This window comes from Gossypium hirsutum, chromosome D09, assembly GCF_007990345.1.
Source record: "Gossypium hirsutum isolate 1008001.06 chromosome D09, Gossypium_hirsutum_v2.1, whole genome shotgun sequence".
NCBI classification, from domain to species: Eukaryota; Viridiplantae; Streptophyta; class Magnoliopsida; order Malvales; family Malvaceae; genus Gossypium; species Gossypium hirsutum.
Window position 1 is genome coordinate 48073185 of NC_053445.1, and position 17303 is coordinate 48090487.

The 17303-nt window shown below is 32.3% G+C and overlaps 1 protein-coding gene, 1 long non-coding RNA gene and 1 pseudogene across 2 annotated transcripts; all 3 read left to right on the top strand.

Annotated features, from left to right (window-relative positions):
• On the top strand, window positions 1–2906 carry LOC107890827 (mitochondrial metalloendopeptidase OMA1). Its single transcript, XM_016815403.2, has 3 exons — window positions 1–1093; window positions 1179–1327; window positions 2395–2906. Exons 1-3 carry the CDS (start codon window positions 173–175, stop codon window positions 2642–2644), a joined length of 1320 nt encoding a protein of 439 aa, XP_016670892.1. The 5' UTR covers window positions 1–172; the 3' UTR covers window positions 2645–2906.
• Window positions 2907–5324: 2418 nt separating this feature from the next.
• On the top strand, window positions 5325–8030 carry LOC107890828 (pentatricopeptide repeat-containing protein At5g66520-like; annotated as a pseudogene).
• A 722-nt stretch (window positions 8031–8752) lies between these two features.
• LOC107890829 (uncharacterized) lies at window positions 8753–9961 on the top strand. Its single transcript, XR_001682064.2, has 2 exons — window positions 8753–9352; window positions 9624–9961. It is a non-coding gene; the product is annotated as an uncharacterized lncRNA (long non-coding RNA).
• Window positions 9962–17303: the final 7342 nt, after the last annotated feature.

The following is a 17303-nucleotide window of genomic DNA, read 5'->3' on the forward strand; positions in this document are numbered from 1 at the left end:
ATTTACCATTGAAAGTAAACTAACCGTGCGGCTACTCCCATTCCCTCTGTAAATATTCCAGATTAGTCCATACCCTTCCAGACCTCTTTTAACGTTGTTTAGATTAAAATAATAAGACACAACAGACTTGTATTTCCTTCGTGTGCTATTTTTCAATTTCAACGTCAGGGTGATGGCATGTTGCCGACGGGCAAAGGTTTTAATCAGCAGCTTGCGCCCTAGTTTCACTTCAACTCCTCTTCTGAGATCTCCATTCCGGGATTCCTCATCAATAATCTTCCCCAATTTTGGGTCTTCTTCGATTTCATCTACTAAGTTTTCTGGGTTCTCTTCCTATTCTTCTATCTCACAAAGACTGGGAATATCTACTAGGTATCATTATAATCCCTTCTCTAATGTTTCCAAGAGATTTTACTTTGTGGATCGGCATCAGGTTCACCATTTTAGGCCGCGGGGTCCTCGAAGGTGGATCCAAAATCCTAGGAATGTTTTGATCGTTGTCTTGGTTGGTTCAGGGGTTTTGATTACTGTATACTTTGGTAACCTAGAAACTGTTCCTTACACAAAGCGAAAACATTTCGTGCTCATGTCTAAAGACATGGAGAAAAAGTTGGGGGAGACTCAATTTGAGCAACTCAAAGCTCAGTTTAAGGGAAAGATATTGCCTGCTATTCACCCTGAAAGCGTTCGAGTGAGACTGATTGCCAAAGATATTATCGATTCGTTGCAGAAAGGGTTGAGCCATGATCAAATATGGAGTGATTTGGAGTATGCATCACCGGAGACTTCACTTAAACATGACGCAATGACGACATTCAGTGGGAGGGAAGAAGAGTTGGGGATCAATTGGTCTCATCAAGATGAGATTCTTGATGATAAATGGGTTCAACAAAGTAGGAAGGAAAGTCGAGATAAAGGGTCGAAGTCGAAACCGACAACAACTCACTTGGAAGGATTGAATTGGGAAGTTTTGGTCATCAATGAGCCTGTTGTTAATGCTATGTGTTTACCCGGTGGGAAGATTGTGGTCTTTACAGGGTTGCTCAAGCATTTTCGTACTGATTCAGAGATAGCCACCATACTTGGACATGAGGTAGACATTGCTTTTAAGTTCAGCTTGTTATTTTCTCTCTGCTGGATTTGTGAATGATATGTTTTCATTGTGATGATCTGATTAGGTTGCGCATGCAGTGGCTCGGCATATAGCCGAATCAATAACCAAGAATTTGTGGTTTGGCATTCTACAATTGATACTTTATCAGTTCATTATGCCTGATCTGGTCAACACAATGTCAACACTTTTCTTTAGGCTCCCCTTCTCTCGGAGGTTTGTATATATTTTCTATATTCTTTTTTTGGAAGATAGGAAAGATTATATACACTAACTATAATGGCTAAATGCATGTGTACAGTTTTTGACCTTATGTGTACGAAATATGTCATTGACGCATGGTGTGAGTACCGGAAATGGGTATGCTCAAAATTTTTACATTTTCCATGTATTTGGAAGATCTTTAGGGGATCATATTCTTATATACCTGTGTGAGGATATGTGTTAAATACATCTATTTTAAGAACGGAGTTCAGGCAACATAGCTTATATGTGTATATGCATACATCTGTAGTTTGATGCTACAGTGTAATCTTCCCTAGGCTGTAAGATCCTATTGTTATCTGGACTTGAGTGAGTATCAGATATGATACATCTCACCCGAGTTCACTCAACTTTTTCTTGCAAGTTTTTCATATACTTTGAGCATCATAGCTCCATACCCATATCCAATTATGTGTCAGATGCAATGTTGGACAAATTACTTTAGGAAAACTGATGAGTCCGAATAGCATGGATAAGGCGCAACAATAAGGGTATGAATAAACATGCTTGATCCTATAAGGAAATGATAAGTCTAAAAAATTCCTGAAAATCTCCTTAAAAAATACTATCCAATCTCTGATTCTGTGAAAGCCTTTATAGGTTTGGCCTATACCAGAAGATGGTAGGGCCTTCTCCCTGGAATAAGAAAGAAGAGTCCATGTACTAATCCAATGTCTAGTGAGAGTTGGGAACTTTTGTGAGCTTCCAATCTTGATCCACTTCTTTTACTGAAATATTTTAGGTCTATTTGTGGCTGTGTGGTTCTGCATTTGTGAAGTCGGGTTGGTTTTATTTATTAAATGGATTTTTTTGTCAAAATTATTATTGCCTTAGTATCTGACATGATTATGGAGATATGATGTTTTCCAAATGCATTGGGAAACATATAAAAGTTCAACATGCCCATTGTTGCACATATATCTATTTCTGGCAGTCACACCCGGGTTCGAGGTCCTTGCTACTCAAATGCCATTCTCATGGTCTTCTCAATGCTTAACCCGTATCCTCATCTTTTACAGGATGGAACTTGAAGCAGATTACATCGGACTGTTGTTGCTTTCATCTGCTGGCTATGATCCTCGAACTGCTCCCAAAGTGTATGAGAAACTAGGAAAGGTTGCAAAGGATTCAACACTGCAAGATTATCTCTCTACGCATCCATCTGGGAAGAAAAGAGCTCAGTTGCTGGCTCAAGCCCAAGTAATGGAAGAAGCACTCATGATTTACCGAGAGGTTAGTGCAGGCCGTGGGGTGGAGGGCTTTCTTTAGGATTGCACCACACCCCACTCTTTCTGCACCACGAAAGCCACAATAGTCCATCAAGGCTAAGAGCTTCATGGACTTCAACTTATTTTCCCTGCATATTTCTTTTTAATAATTTACAAACTTCATTTCAGATCATCACTTTTCTTTCTCCAGCAACTGTAACAAAGTGTCCTTTTATTATTTTTTTCCCCAATCTTTGTAAATCAAATTGCAACCATGAACATAGCAAATTTAACGTTTTATGACCTTTTATTTGTTAGATCAATCTTCTTCTTTTGGTCTATTAAGAATTTTAAGTGTATTCTAGATGGAATATTAATTATGTGATCAAAGCCTTGATTGTTAATAGTGGGGAAGATTTAGGCATCACAGGGGTTCGAAGGGTATGACGACTCTTGAAAACTGAAGGAGAATGGTGGTTCGAGGGGTATGACGACTCTTGAGAACTGCAGGAGAATGGTGGTTGCGACATATACTTAGAGAAGATAATACAATTGCAATTGCAGATTGCTTGGCCAAGTTGAGTCTTACATGGAATTCAAGTCTTCAAATGTTTGATTCGGTCCCTAATGAAGTTCCAGGCATTTTTCAACAAGACAGAGCAATGGGTGCTTTTGATCTTTTTAATTTGATGTAATTTTATTTATTTTTACCATAAAAAAGTTGTATACCAAATCAAGGAAAAGGTGTCACGTGATCTGTATTGATTGATGAATGATTTAGTATATATTATAAAAATTTGAAATTTATTATATATTTTATATAATTCTTATACTATAAAAAATGAACTCGTATATATATATAATATTATTTTTTTATTTTATAAATTTTTTTTATAATATTTTTGAAGGTAAAATATTTTTACAAGTTTTATTTTATATTTATAATGTTTTGAAAGTTTATACGAATAAATAAAATTAACTATTACAACATAATTACCTTTAAAAAATTATTACAACATAAACGAACTAAGAATTAAAAAAAATCAAAACAAAATCGATTAATCAGACTAAAAATTCTCACATAACATCAATATAGGGTAAGACTTTGAAACTCAAATATCAAACCTTAGTAATGCTAAATCCCTCCATCTTTATCTACCGGCGAATGTCTCATTGATTTTATATAATTTATATATAAGTTATTATGTATGTTTTTCCTAATTTGGACTAATTAAAAATATGAAATAAATCGATTCACGATTCACGATTTAATTTTGATCTTAAACGCTTCACTCTAAAATTGGTTTAATCTTTTTGTTTAGACTAATATAATAGTTGATTTCTAGTCTGATTTATTCGATTGGTTGATCTAATTTAATTTAATAAATATTTAAAATTTATTTATCATATGTAAGATATTAAATTATTCTAATATCAATTGAATTTATTTGGTCTTTACTTTTCAATAATTTAAATAATTTTTTTAACTTTTCACAAATATTTAAAAGATAATTATTTTATCCATAGCTAGTAGAGTAAAAACTTCCACAAGCAGGAGTGTCGTTAAGGGTTAGGGTATTTAAACTTCAGTTAAAATCAAATTAACCGACCGAACTGATGTAATTTGGTTAATCGATCGATTAACTGATCTAGTCCAGTTGGAGGTTGGTTAAAGATTTTTTTAGAACTGTGGTTAACGGTTAATTCAGTTCAAAATTGGGTAATTAATCGAACTTAATAAATAATATTATATATTATATGTATTAGGCTATTACTAATTCGGTTAATTCGGTCAAATGAATATTATTATTTTGAAATGTTTTATATTTGTTTTAACAAAAAAAACCTTTAAATTTTGGTTAATTTGATTAACCAACTGAATTAACCGAAATATTTCAGTTTTATTTATTTATTTTTGAAAAAATTTCAGTTCGGTTGATTAATTTAATTAATATTAATTCGATTCGGTTAACCGTTTAAACACTCCTAATTAAAGGGGCAAGCAAGGACTTATAGAAAAATTTATCTCTGACTTCACTTTTGTCCACAAACGGATATAAGATAATACTAATTAACTTTTTAATTATTTTATTACATCCTAAAAATAAATGACATAATTTTAGACCTGTGGATTTTTTCCCCTTAAATAACAATGTATAAGATAATGATCGACATTTTAAAACAATTATTTTATCTAAAACGCTTTATAAAAGAATCTAGTATGATACCAAGTGTTTTTGTAAAGTTTTCTTTTAAGATTCTTACATTTGTTTTTAAAAAAATTAAATTTTTTAAAATAATTTTTTTCATATTATATTCATTCTATATAATTTTATGTAAAAATTTGATTTAATTCAATTTTTATATAATTTAATATATATATTTTGAATAAAATATATTATTTTCCTAAATATGTGCAATTGATTGAAAATAAATTTTTTTTATTGATATAATGAAAATCAAAGTTTTATACAATATTTAAATTAAGTCATTATTTAGAGCTTGAACTTGATATTTTTTTTATGTCTAAATTAAATTGTGTTAGTAATTGTTCTCACATTGAAATTGAACTTGACAACCTTTTTCTTGCATTGAGGTTTGAATTTTTTTTTTTAGGTGTAAATTATGCCATGAACTTGATAATTGTATCTACATTGAGGTTTGAACTATATGATTTTCAATGACTAATTTGAACAAAAATAATAATTTAAATGTTAATGTGAGAACATTGGCTAATAAAAACAAGTTTAAACCCCCAATAAAAAAAACAATTATGAATTTCTTAACCTAACTTAAAAAAATTTTCAAGCCTTGCGAGAAAAATTACCAAGTTAAATTACAATCAAATTTAGGTTTACCTATATCGAATTAAAATTAATTTATGCATAAATTTGACAAGTGTCAGGTTTCAGAATCCAGATAAACCAGGATCTGAAAGCAGCTCTTTTACCACTACACCTTGGCTCAGTTGACGACAGGCGAAGTTTAAGCAGTGAAGACAATGTGTTTTACGTATTGTGCACGTTGAATCCCAATGCTATTCCATTTTCTGAACTAAAATATGGTGGAACCTAAATGCCCACATGTCAAAAACACCGTCTTTCGCTTAATCGAAGAGTTCAAGAGTCTGAAAGAGCTCAAACAAATTCATGCCCACATCATAACTTCTCCAAAACTGCCCAAACCCCATCAAGAATATCTCATTACTCGCCTCCTCTTCGCTTCCGCCCTCTCAGAGTCCGGCTCTCTTTGCTACGCCACCAGTGTTTTCAAATTCATAAAGAACCCAACACTTTCTGTATATAACATCATGATTAGAGCCTACGCTTCCAAAATCAGTGGCGCAGATAATACCCACAATTCAAAATCCTTTATTCTCTTCAAACAAATGCTTTTTAATGGCATTTCACCGGATTGCATTACGTTTCCTTTTGTTATAAAGGAATGCGCCATTAGGCTTGATAGTCGTGTAGGGTGTAGCATTCATGGAGAAGCCATTAAATTTGGATTGTTTTCTGACGTTTACGTTCAAAATTCTTTGGTAAATTTTTATTCTGAATGTGGGTTTTTGAACAGTGCCAGAAGTCGTTTGATGAAATGCTGAAAAGAGATATTGTTTCTTGGAATTCGATGATTATTGGGTACTTGAGAGGTGGGAATCTTGAGATGGCATTAGAATTGTTTAGAAGCATGGAGACGAGGAATATTATCACTTGGAATTCAATGATAACGGGTTTTGTTCAGGGTGGAAAGGGAAAAGAGGCCTTGCAATTGTTCCATGAAATGCAGAATTCAAGTAATGATAAGGTTAAACCCGATAAAATTACAATAGCTAGTGTACTTTCAGCTTGTGCTTACCTTGGTGCAATTGATCACGGGAAATGGATACATGGTTACTTAAGGAGAAGCGGTATTGAATGTGATGTGGTGATTGGAACAGCATTGGTTGATATGTACGGTAAATGTGGTAGTGTTGAGAGGGCATATGAGGTTTTTAAAGAGATGCCTAAAAGGGCTACCTTGGCATGGACTGCTTTTGCATTGCATGGCTATAGTAAAGAGGCTTTTGACACGTTCAAAGAGATGGAAGCCGTGCTAGTGAAGCCTAATCATGTCACATTTCTTGGGTTATTGTCAGCTTGCGCTCATTCTGGCATGGTAGAGAAAGCTCGCTGGTGTTTTGATATGATGAAGCGTGTTTATTCAGTAGAACCACAACTTCATCACTATGCTTCCATGGTTGATGTTCTCAGTCGAGCCGGATTATTTGAAGAGGTAGGAGAGCTTGTTAGAAGTATGCCAATGGAGCCAGATGTGTTTGTTTGGGGAGCATTACTTGGAGGCTGTAAGATTCATGGGAACTTAGTATTAGGAGAAAGGGTAGCACAGTATTTGATTGGTCTGGAACCGAGGAATCATGCATCTTATATTAACTTGTGTGAAATATATGCCAAAGCTGGGAGATTTGATGATGCGAAGAGGATTAGAGCCTTAATGAAAGAAAGAGGTATCAGAAAAGAAGTTGCAGGCTGTAGTTTAATTGAAGTTGATGGGCTCGTTCTTGAATTCTCAGTTGAAGGATGTCCTGTGCCAGTAACTGATGAGGTAGTGCTCGTCTTAAATTTATTTAATAATGAGATAAAAGGGGAAGGAACCATGCATTACTGTAATGGGATATTGTTAGATTCAGAAAAATGATGACCATTTCTGGATTATTATTTGGTAATTCTCTACTTTTTCTTGCTGGAACTAAGTTTTGCTGGCGGCTATTCCATTCAAGGGCACAAATCTATGTTGATCTGATTCTTGATTTTTCTTGGACCATCCGTGTTTGCCTCATATTCTGACATAAGAATGGGGATATGCCCTTTACAATCCTTCAAATACATGAAAAACTTCTAAAACATTGAAGATGGTTGTATTAGAAACATATCTATATCCGATACTCACGCTCGACCTTGAGTAACATAGGCAAAAAGGCAACCATTATCATTACAAAACCAGAGAATTACATGGCAGAGGTAAAGCTCTCCATCTTGATAACACAGTTAAATTTGCTTGTTGTTGAAGGTTCAGACTTTTGATTCTTTGGTATGTTTTTGCTGTTTCTTTCATGCCCTAGATATTATCATCTTTTCTTCCATCACCTATCTTTTATTCTTCTTAATTTTATCATAGATTATTGCTAGTAGCTTAAGAACAATTAATGGAATTGAGGGTTTCATACTCAATCAATCTTCTATTCTCTGTTTCATTTGCACTAGTTTGTTACCGTTTTTAACAATTTTTTGAAATCATAGGGACCGGTTGCGTAGTTATTGCCATTGTCGAAACCGTTTTTTGAAAACAAAAATTTTGGTTGTCGACTTTTAAAAATAAAACTGGAGTCGCCACCGATCCTTTATTAAGGTGTGACCGGCCCACCTTAAAAATTATTTTGGTCTACGAATTTTGAGAAAACGAGTCCGGGAGTCAGTTACGCATGAGGAAGGGTTAGCACCCTCGTAACGCCCAAAATCGGTACCAAATTGATCATTTAATGCCTTAGTGTCGAAGGTTAAAAAGATTTTTAAATCAACTCAAATGATGAAATTTAAAAAAGGATAATCAATTGTTCAAGTCATGTAAAGAAATCGAGTCCCAATACGTTAGAGTACAATTCCTCATAATCCCCGAACTTTGAATATCAATTTTATTTTATGTGAAAATCTTCATTTTGAGAAAGTAACAGGCCACTTGATGAATAATTAAAACCAAAATATATTTTCAAAAGGGTATGTTAAAGTTAATATACAATATGATACAGATACTTTAATTTACCACATACACGAATAAATATTTGCAAATATATATACAAATGCAATATAACAGTAAAGCTGCAAACATATGTACACGTATATCTAACATATATACAAGTATACATGCAAATAGAAGGAATGAAATATATCCAATAAATCAAACAGAAAACATATATTCAAAATAAAATAAAAGAAAAAAATGCATATGTATATATTTACAGAATAAAAGAAATATATATGTATATCTATAAAATATAAAGTATATAAAAATGAAAAAACAATATAACAACGTACAACAAAAATATATGCATGCGTTTATAAAGTTTAAATATATAATATAAAAAATATGTATATGTATACTATATAAAAGATGCGTATCAAAATATAGAAATAATAATAATTACGGCAATAATAATGTTAATAATAATAACAAAAAAATAATAATGGTAGAGCATAATCACGATAATAACATTTAAAAATAAAATAGCTTAAAAAGAAATGATCCAGATTGAACAAAAGACAGAAAAATGGGGGCAAATTCGAAATAAATAAAAAAAGGACCAACTCGAATGCGCAAGCGACAATGGAGGACCAAAAGGGAAATTATTCCCGCCTCTCGAAACGCTGCACAGCAACATGGGCCAAATTGAAACAGAAATAAAACTTGCGGGAAAATTTAAGAGAAATCAGAAGCTTAATTTAAACACACCGCAAGACTAGGGGGACCGAATGCGAAAATAGACCATTTAAGGTCTGACGCGCGGACCCCCCTTCCCCAAACGGCACCATTTCGTCTTTGCTTTTAAATTTTAAAAGAAACAAAATTAAAACTAAAAGAAAGTTTCAGATTCTTTCTTTTTCTGTAGGATTTTTTTAGGGTTCCCTCAACCCTTTGAGCACCGCCGCTCCCCTTTGCGCCAAGGCTCCGATTGCGACGGAGATGACCACGACTCGGCGGGTTCGGCGTATGGGTAAGTTTTTCCTTCCTTTTCTTTATATTTTAAATGAAAAATAAATAAGAAAAAATAAAAAATAAAAACACGATTCACCTTCGAAAATAAATCTTTGAATCTCAGTATTTCTCTTTATTTTCGTTTGTTTTTACACTCCAAAAAAAACTCCCCCTCATTTACACAATATAAATGGCCTTTTATAGCCCGAAATCGAAAAAATAATCAAATCTAAATGCTATTTTTTTGCTGTTTCTTCTCTCCGGGACTCTTTGAGTCCGTGTTTTTGTAGGTGTTCGTGGAGAGAAACGCGTGCGTGGAGGAGAGATCAGCCCGAGACGTGCGGCGCTTGGACGCTTGCTGAAGGTGTTGGGGGCTGTTGCTGGTGGCTTGCTGCTTAGGGCTAGGTTTTTTTTTGCTTTTTGTTTTTTTTGCTGTATTAGGCTTGTTTAATGCTTTGGGCCCGTTTATTGGTTTGGGCCCGGGCATATTTGGGCTTGTATAGCCATTACCAGTTATGTGTTGAAATTATGGTTCAAGGCAGAAATATTTAGTGGTAGAGATGTGTGACTCAAATCTTATCACTTGTTAAAGAAATAAAATAAAGAGGCAAAATAGAACCTTACCGCACAAGTTGAATCCGTACAAGAGTATACTTTTTCTATTAGACATTGATTATAACAGGGTTGTTTAATCCTTAAATAGATGTAATCGAACTTCTCTTGTTGTGTGTTTTTCAACATAGTGAATTTTTTTTATTCTGCTCGTGTTTTTCTCGATAATGATTTTCCAAATAAAATCTGTATTTTTATTTTTCTTTCTTATTGCTTTGTGATCATTACTACTTCTATTATCGATGTTGATTATAACATTTAGTAAGCATGAGGTTTGAATTTAGCATCTGCAATTTTTTTTTCACTCCTACACTCATACTGTACCAAAAATAAAATAGCAATCAAATCAGCATTTGAAATTTATCTTTGTTATTCGCAATTTTTGTTGGCTTTATATGATATTGTTATCTCAATTGCAGGAAGATTCAATCCGTTCATGGTAGAGATCAAATTGGTGAGTAGTGACTGGAATTTTGAGTTGGACTGAACTATTGGCAATTTTAAGAGCAAAGCTTTGGCATAAATTGTCCTTGAATGTGGGCGGTTGGGCCGCGGTCTGATGGCTCATTTTACTGCAAGTGATATCATCCTTGCACCCATCATCTGTCATGTTCTAGAGGTTATGAGTTTGAATCTTTCCATACACAAAACTCTTCAGTAGTCATTATTTTACTCGTTTAGGCATCGTGGGATGCTCTTAGGCTCTCTTCAAAGTTTGAAGATAAAGCTTTGAAAGTGTGTCGCTCTTTTTTTTGGTATATTTACGATTAGTTTATACATTTTTAATAAGAGCAAATCACTGTCAACTCATATACCACAGATAGAAATAAGATTACTTATGATTCAAACTCATGAAATGAGTTTTAGTCAATACCGCTAAGACAAGAGCTAGACTCTAGTGGTCATTCTTCGAAGCAACGCCCAAAGAAAATAATTCTTAATTTGTGTAATGCTTTGTGTATCAAAAGTAATATTATTTACTAGGGTTTTAAATATAAACTTGTATACATATTTTGTGTTAAAAAGTGGTTTAATTAAGCAATAAATTTAATTTTGGTCATTTTAATTTAATCAAAACGAGGTTTGTTTTACCTCTGACACCCGTAATTTTAAGTGTTTTGGTGCTGTGGAAAGGGATGGGTTTATTGATACAAGCAGCTTCAATATATGTGGGCTGCAATGGAAACTATCAAAAGATAGTGAAGTAGTGTTGGCTTAATCTGACTTCTACCTTGTTTTCGTCCATCACATCCTCTTTCTATATGTTATTCCATTGAAGTACTTATTACCATTGGCTTTTTCACATTCATTTTCACTATCCAAATTGTTCTATTCTACAAACTTAAGTTTATTAAACAGAAAACTTAAACACATTCTTTTTTTGATAAAGCAAAATTATTCCAACAGATTCGAGATTTATTGCCTGGAAAATATTGTGGTATTTGTTCCATCTACTAGTTAAAATAAACATATTTTTACATTCTATTCATAACTATTAGGGCTCCAAAACAAATTAAGCCCAGAACCAAGATTAGAAAATTAAAAGTAAATGGGCGTTGGAGAGAAGTAAAAGTCGGGAGTTAGAGTAGTAGGATTTTGTGGACGTCACTATCTGTCTTTATATTTAAGTTAGGTCTCTCTACATATTATTGAATGGTTTACAGTTAACTTCTTAATTTCAACTGTAATTTAATATAAATAGGCTATGGAAAGAGATTTGTGTCGATTAGAAGTAAATGTTTGTCCAAACCATTTTATCTTAGCAGAAATCATTGACTATATTATTTCAGCTTAGGATGATGGTTGTTATATATAAACACAAATGATGAATAAAGATGTAATATAGGTGGATTCACTCCAATTTCATTATGTTTGAGTCTTTCTCAAAACTATTCTAATTTTGTTCCGAATATATTTAAGATATTAGTTAGATTGTGCTCTGTAACGCTTCATTTTGACTATAATTGATTTGAATACCTATTACTTGTAATTGTTGTTGTAAACTTAAACCTTAAAATTTGTACATAAATTAAGTCAAGACATGACTTGAATGTCTTTTTTGCCCCACCAATCTTAACTCAATCTAATCTAAATTTATTATTTAATATTAAAAATAATATTTATTTTATAATTAAATTTAATAAAAACATTTCTATTTAATAAATAGTAATTCAAGTAAGATTATGTTGAAGCTTTTGGGTTGAGACAATCCTATCAATTTTTTTAAAATCATATCCAAACTCCAACCAAGTTAGATATAATTTATATTAAGATTAATATTTATATAATTAAATTTAAATAAAATATTTTATTTTTTTATTTTAAATTCAAACTAATCTTTTCACTTTTTAAAACATATTATAGAGTGCTGGTGCAATCATCAAAGAGTCTTATAGTTGGGCAAAGCAGTATGCTTCTATTTTTAAAGCGTCAACTTTCCAGACACAAAGACCAACCGTTAGTTTACCTTTGACAAGTAATTGGGTGCGATTGAATACAGATGGTTCAGTTAAGTTCGATGCTGAGTTTGCTGTAACTGGGGGATTAGTGTGTGACCGAAACAAAGGGTGGATCTTTGGCTTCAGCAAATATTTGAGTAGTTGTAATGTGCTAAATGTGGAACCATGAGGCATATTGGATGGATTGACACTTATATTGGATCGGGGTTTTGAGAGTGTTCTAATTCAAACTGACAATCTTGAAGGTGTTAACGCCATTCAGGGTATATCATTCGAAGATTCCAATTTTGTTTCGGTTGGAAAAGTTCACCAACTCTTGGCATCCATAGGGGTATGGAGATTATAACATATTCCTAAAAAAAAAATGAAGTCGCAAATGACCTTATCAAGATAGTTAAAGATAGGAGAACAAAATTAAGATTGTTTGAGGATATCATGGGAGGGATTAGTTTAATTTAAAATTTTTTTTTATATTTGTGTCGTTTTCTTTTCCACCAAAAAGAAATAATGATGGTGTGTTGACACTGTTGGTATAACGGCTCAAGTTCAACCACCAAATCCTGGAAAATTGCATTAATCTTTTCCCTAAAACATCCAATGATTTTTATTGTATATTTGTCGTCTCACGTATGAAAATTTGCTGTTGCTTTTTGCCTATTTTATTTCATCAAATTACGTTCAGACAATTCAACAACTTCCAAAAGCACATTGGCATGGATATGTCAATATAAAATTGTAAATTTTCTCACCATTTTTAATTCCTTATTATTTTTGTTTTTTCTTTTCCAAGATATTGTTTTTGTGTTGTTCTTATATTTTTGAGAGAACACATTTTATTTGTACTATGTTTTTTTTTAAATTTAATTTCTCTAATATTAATTTCATCATTTTTCATTTTTTTATTCATCTGCTTTCCAAAATATACTTTTTCAATCATGGATATATTTTTTGCTAATTCCCTTGTATAATTTGATGCTGTTAATTTTTAAAAATATGTGATTACGTGGCATAAACTTTGGCCTTTTTATATAATTGGGCACTTTTGTTTTTCAATTATTTATAACACACAACAAAAATCAAGAAATAATAATTTCCCTTGACTAAAAAATCAGCATATATTTTTATTTATAATAAACACATGGTTAATTACTAGCCCACAATTGTTAATTGAGTTTTAGCTTGATTGGTATGAATATTGTTGGTAATGCAGGAGTATATGAGTTCGAGTGCGCTGAAATGTATTATCCTCTTATTTATGAATTGGGGAGGGGCTATGAATAGTTAATATTTCATTCAAATTATTAATTTAAATAATAAAACAATTCATTTCATGCAATTTGGTCATTTTTGAAATTTTTACAAAATTACCCTTAAAATTTTACTTTTATTCAATTTAGTCCCTGAACCTAAAACATGTAAATTAGTTATTTTAAAATAAACTCATATTAGCCGAATATTCACATATATTTTTCCTCCTCCTCCACTCCATTCCACATCATTGATATATACATAATACCACTATTTACTTGTTTACTCATAACAAGCTATTCACTTGAGTCATAGTCACTAAATTAATTATATCTTAAGCTACAGAACTCCGAATTGAGATCCAAAAATTTTATATGAAACTAGACTCACATATATTATTACCATAAAATTTTCAGAATTTTTCGTTTAGCCAATAAGTACAGTTTATTCTTTAAAGTTTCCTCTGTTTCACTGTTTAATAGTTCCGACCCCTCTTTACTAAAAATTAATTATCTCTTTTTACAGAATTCGTATGATGTTCTTGTTTATTTATATTGAAATAGACTCATTAAGGATTTTAAAATATAAATTTAAGCCTCTAATTATTTTTATTAAATTTTTGATGATTTTCCAAAGTCAGAATAGGGGAATCCGAATTCATTTTGACGTTATCTCACAAAATTTATTATAACTCATGATTTAAAATTCCACTACTTACACCATTTCTTCTATGAGAAACTAGACTTAATAAGCTTTAATTCCATATTTTTTTCATCCTCTAATTCGATTTCCATAATTTATGGTGATTTTTTAAAGTTAGCCTACTGTTGCTGTCCAAAACTGTTTTAGTGCAAGATGTTTATTACCATTACCATGTTTATAACACCCTTATTTTCTTTCTCTACACTATTTCTCATCACTTTCTCTTATTTTCTCTTCACTAACATATCAAGAACATAGGACCATATATACGAAAACTTTACATTAACATCATTTCCATACTTTTTCAGTAATATCAAACTTAAAAAATATATTAAAATCTTCATGTTCTTACCTTGTCATATTGATTTCAGTCTTTAACTTGATTTTCTCTCTCCTCCAGCTTCTATTTCTTGAATCTAACTTGATATTCTAGCTCTCCATAGTCTCCTTGTTATCTTTCTCTCTTGATGGATATGGAAATTCTTTTGATTTCTAGATGAAAATGGTGAATTTTTGGTGGAAGGACCAAATTGTAAAGAAAGTAAAACTTTCTTTCTTTCTCTCTTTTTCTCACGTTCGTGCATGGGAAAAATGGTGGGTTGGATGATTCTTCATCTTCCTTTTCTTATATATATATATTAAATAAAATAATAATAAAATAATAAAATAATATTTAAAAATTAAATTAAAATATTAATAAACTAATATTTATTTATTTATTTAATCTAAAATATCTCTAACATCATTATTATCTTCTAGATTTCTCTCTTTTCTAATTGACCATTTTTCCCTTTATAATCTTTTAAAATTTCATCCTTGAGTCATCACTTAATTTGGTAAAATTATGATTTAGTCCCTCAAATTTCTTCACCTTTTTCAGTTTGGTCCTAATCCTTGTTATCATTCCACCCTTAAAATATTTACACCATTGGCCCTTCAAATTTTTCATATTTACACTTTAACCCCTTAAATTTTGAGTATTTACTCTTGGGTAACAAAACTTTTCTCACTTTTGCGATTTAATCCTTTCTTGAACTAATATGTCATAATATACTTCCCAATGTTGACATAACTCCAAAATTTCCCCTTTTTGTCGCTTTATTTCCTTATTTTATTATATCAAAGATAATATCTTACTGTAAAAATTTTTGGGGTATTACAATCCGGAACTCCTTGATAATAACTCTTCGGAGTTACCTGTTAAACTCAATGAGCTTCCTGTTTTAAACTCTTATGAGTTTCTTGTTATAGTCCGGATAAGCTTCCTGTTATATGGCTCACATGAGCTTCCTGTTATATGACTCGAGAGAGAGTGCTTCCTGATTATGTGCCCTAATAGGTACCCCTGAATATGAATTGACGGATTACAATTTTGTACATTTTAAGTGTACTACATGTGTATCTATCGATATTTCCAATAAATTCAACGGGAAAAATTCTGACTTGGGTTAAACTGAATTTAAAATAATTTGTTATGATATGTACATGTTCATTGGAAACTTGAAATGATAAACACATGTATGTGGAAATGAGACATTGATGAGCTCATCTATATTCATCGGTATTAATATGAATTATGTAACTAACATGTTTGATAGGGATGTTTGTGTGTTTAGGTTATTAATTTTATTGAATTGGATGTATTATCTATGCTATTTTAAAAAAATATGAATGGTAAGTTAAATTCTGTTATACTAACTTACTAAGCATTTAAATACTTACTCTGTTTTATAGTACTCGGAAGCTCGTGAAAGTTGGAACTTGGTCGGAGACACATCACACTATCCCTTGGACTTCTCGGTATATAAATCAAGTTAATTTTGGTATAATGGCATGTATAAGCTAAGTTAAACATAATGATGAAAGATTCTGGTTGTAACTAGCCATTGGAATGGTTAGTGTTAAGCATATTTTGATGTATATGTGTATGAGACTATATTATGTTGGCATGTGTTTGTATGCTTGAATTAATATACATATTAGATATAAATATGCTTAAATGAATATTTGTTCAATTTGGTAAGTTAGTTAATTGAATAAATATGATGATATATCATGCATAAGACTTAGTTTGACTTGGTTTTTTAATGCCTTGAATTGGTTAGTGAATTGTATGTAAGTGTTGTTATAGGTGGAAGACAAATTGGGTGAGAAAAGTGGCCTTGAAAATGACCTATTTTTGTTCACACGGGTGGAGACATGGACGTGTGTCTCAGCTGTGTGTGACACACGGCCATGCGCACGGGCGTGTGGTTTGGTCGTGTGTCCTCTGCATCATTAAAATTGAGAAACAAAATGCTCAGAATTGATCACATGGGCAGAGACACGCCCGTGTGTCTCAGCCATGTGTGTCACACGGCCTAGCACATGGGCGTGTGACTTGGCCGTGTGACCCCTGCACCTAGATTTTGAAAATTAAAATTGTCCACACGGCCTAGTACATAAGCGTGTGGCAGGTCGTGTGACCCAAGTCAAAGAGTTACATGGGTATGGACACGGGTTAGGACACGGCCGTGTGCCTCACATCGAATGCACACACGGTCTGGGACACTGGCATGTCACTTGGCCGTGTGAGCCACACAGCCTGGCCACACGGGCGTGTGTCCCCTGTACTTAGGAAAAATTTTGAAATTTCACGAAAAATTTTTTGAGTTCCCGATTTAGTCTGGACTTGTTTCAAATGTATAAATTGGGCCTCGAGGGTCCATTTAAGAGACAATATGATTAAATATGATTGGTTTCTGATATGAATAGTAATTGGGATGAATTAATTGTATTTATTCTATAAACTCCGGTAATGCTCCTTAACCTTGTTTCGGCGAAGGATAAGGGTTAAGGGTGTTACACTTAGTAAGTTCATACAAATTCAATAATTAACTTACCTCACATGATAATTATGTGATAATTCAATATGCAAACATAGTTTACCTATCAATCAACACAAATTGT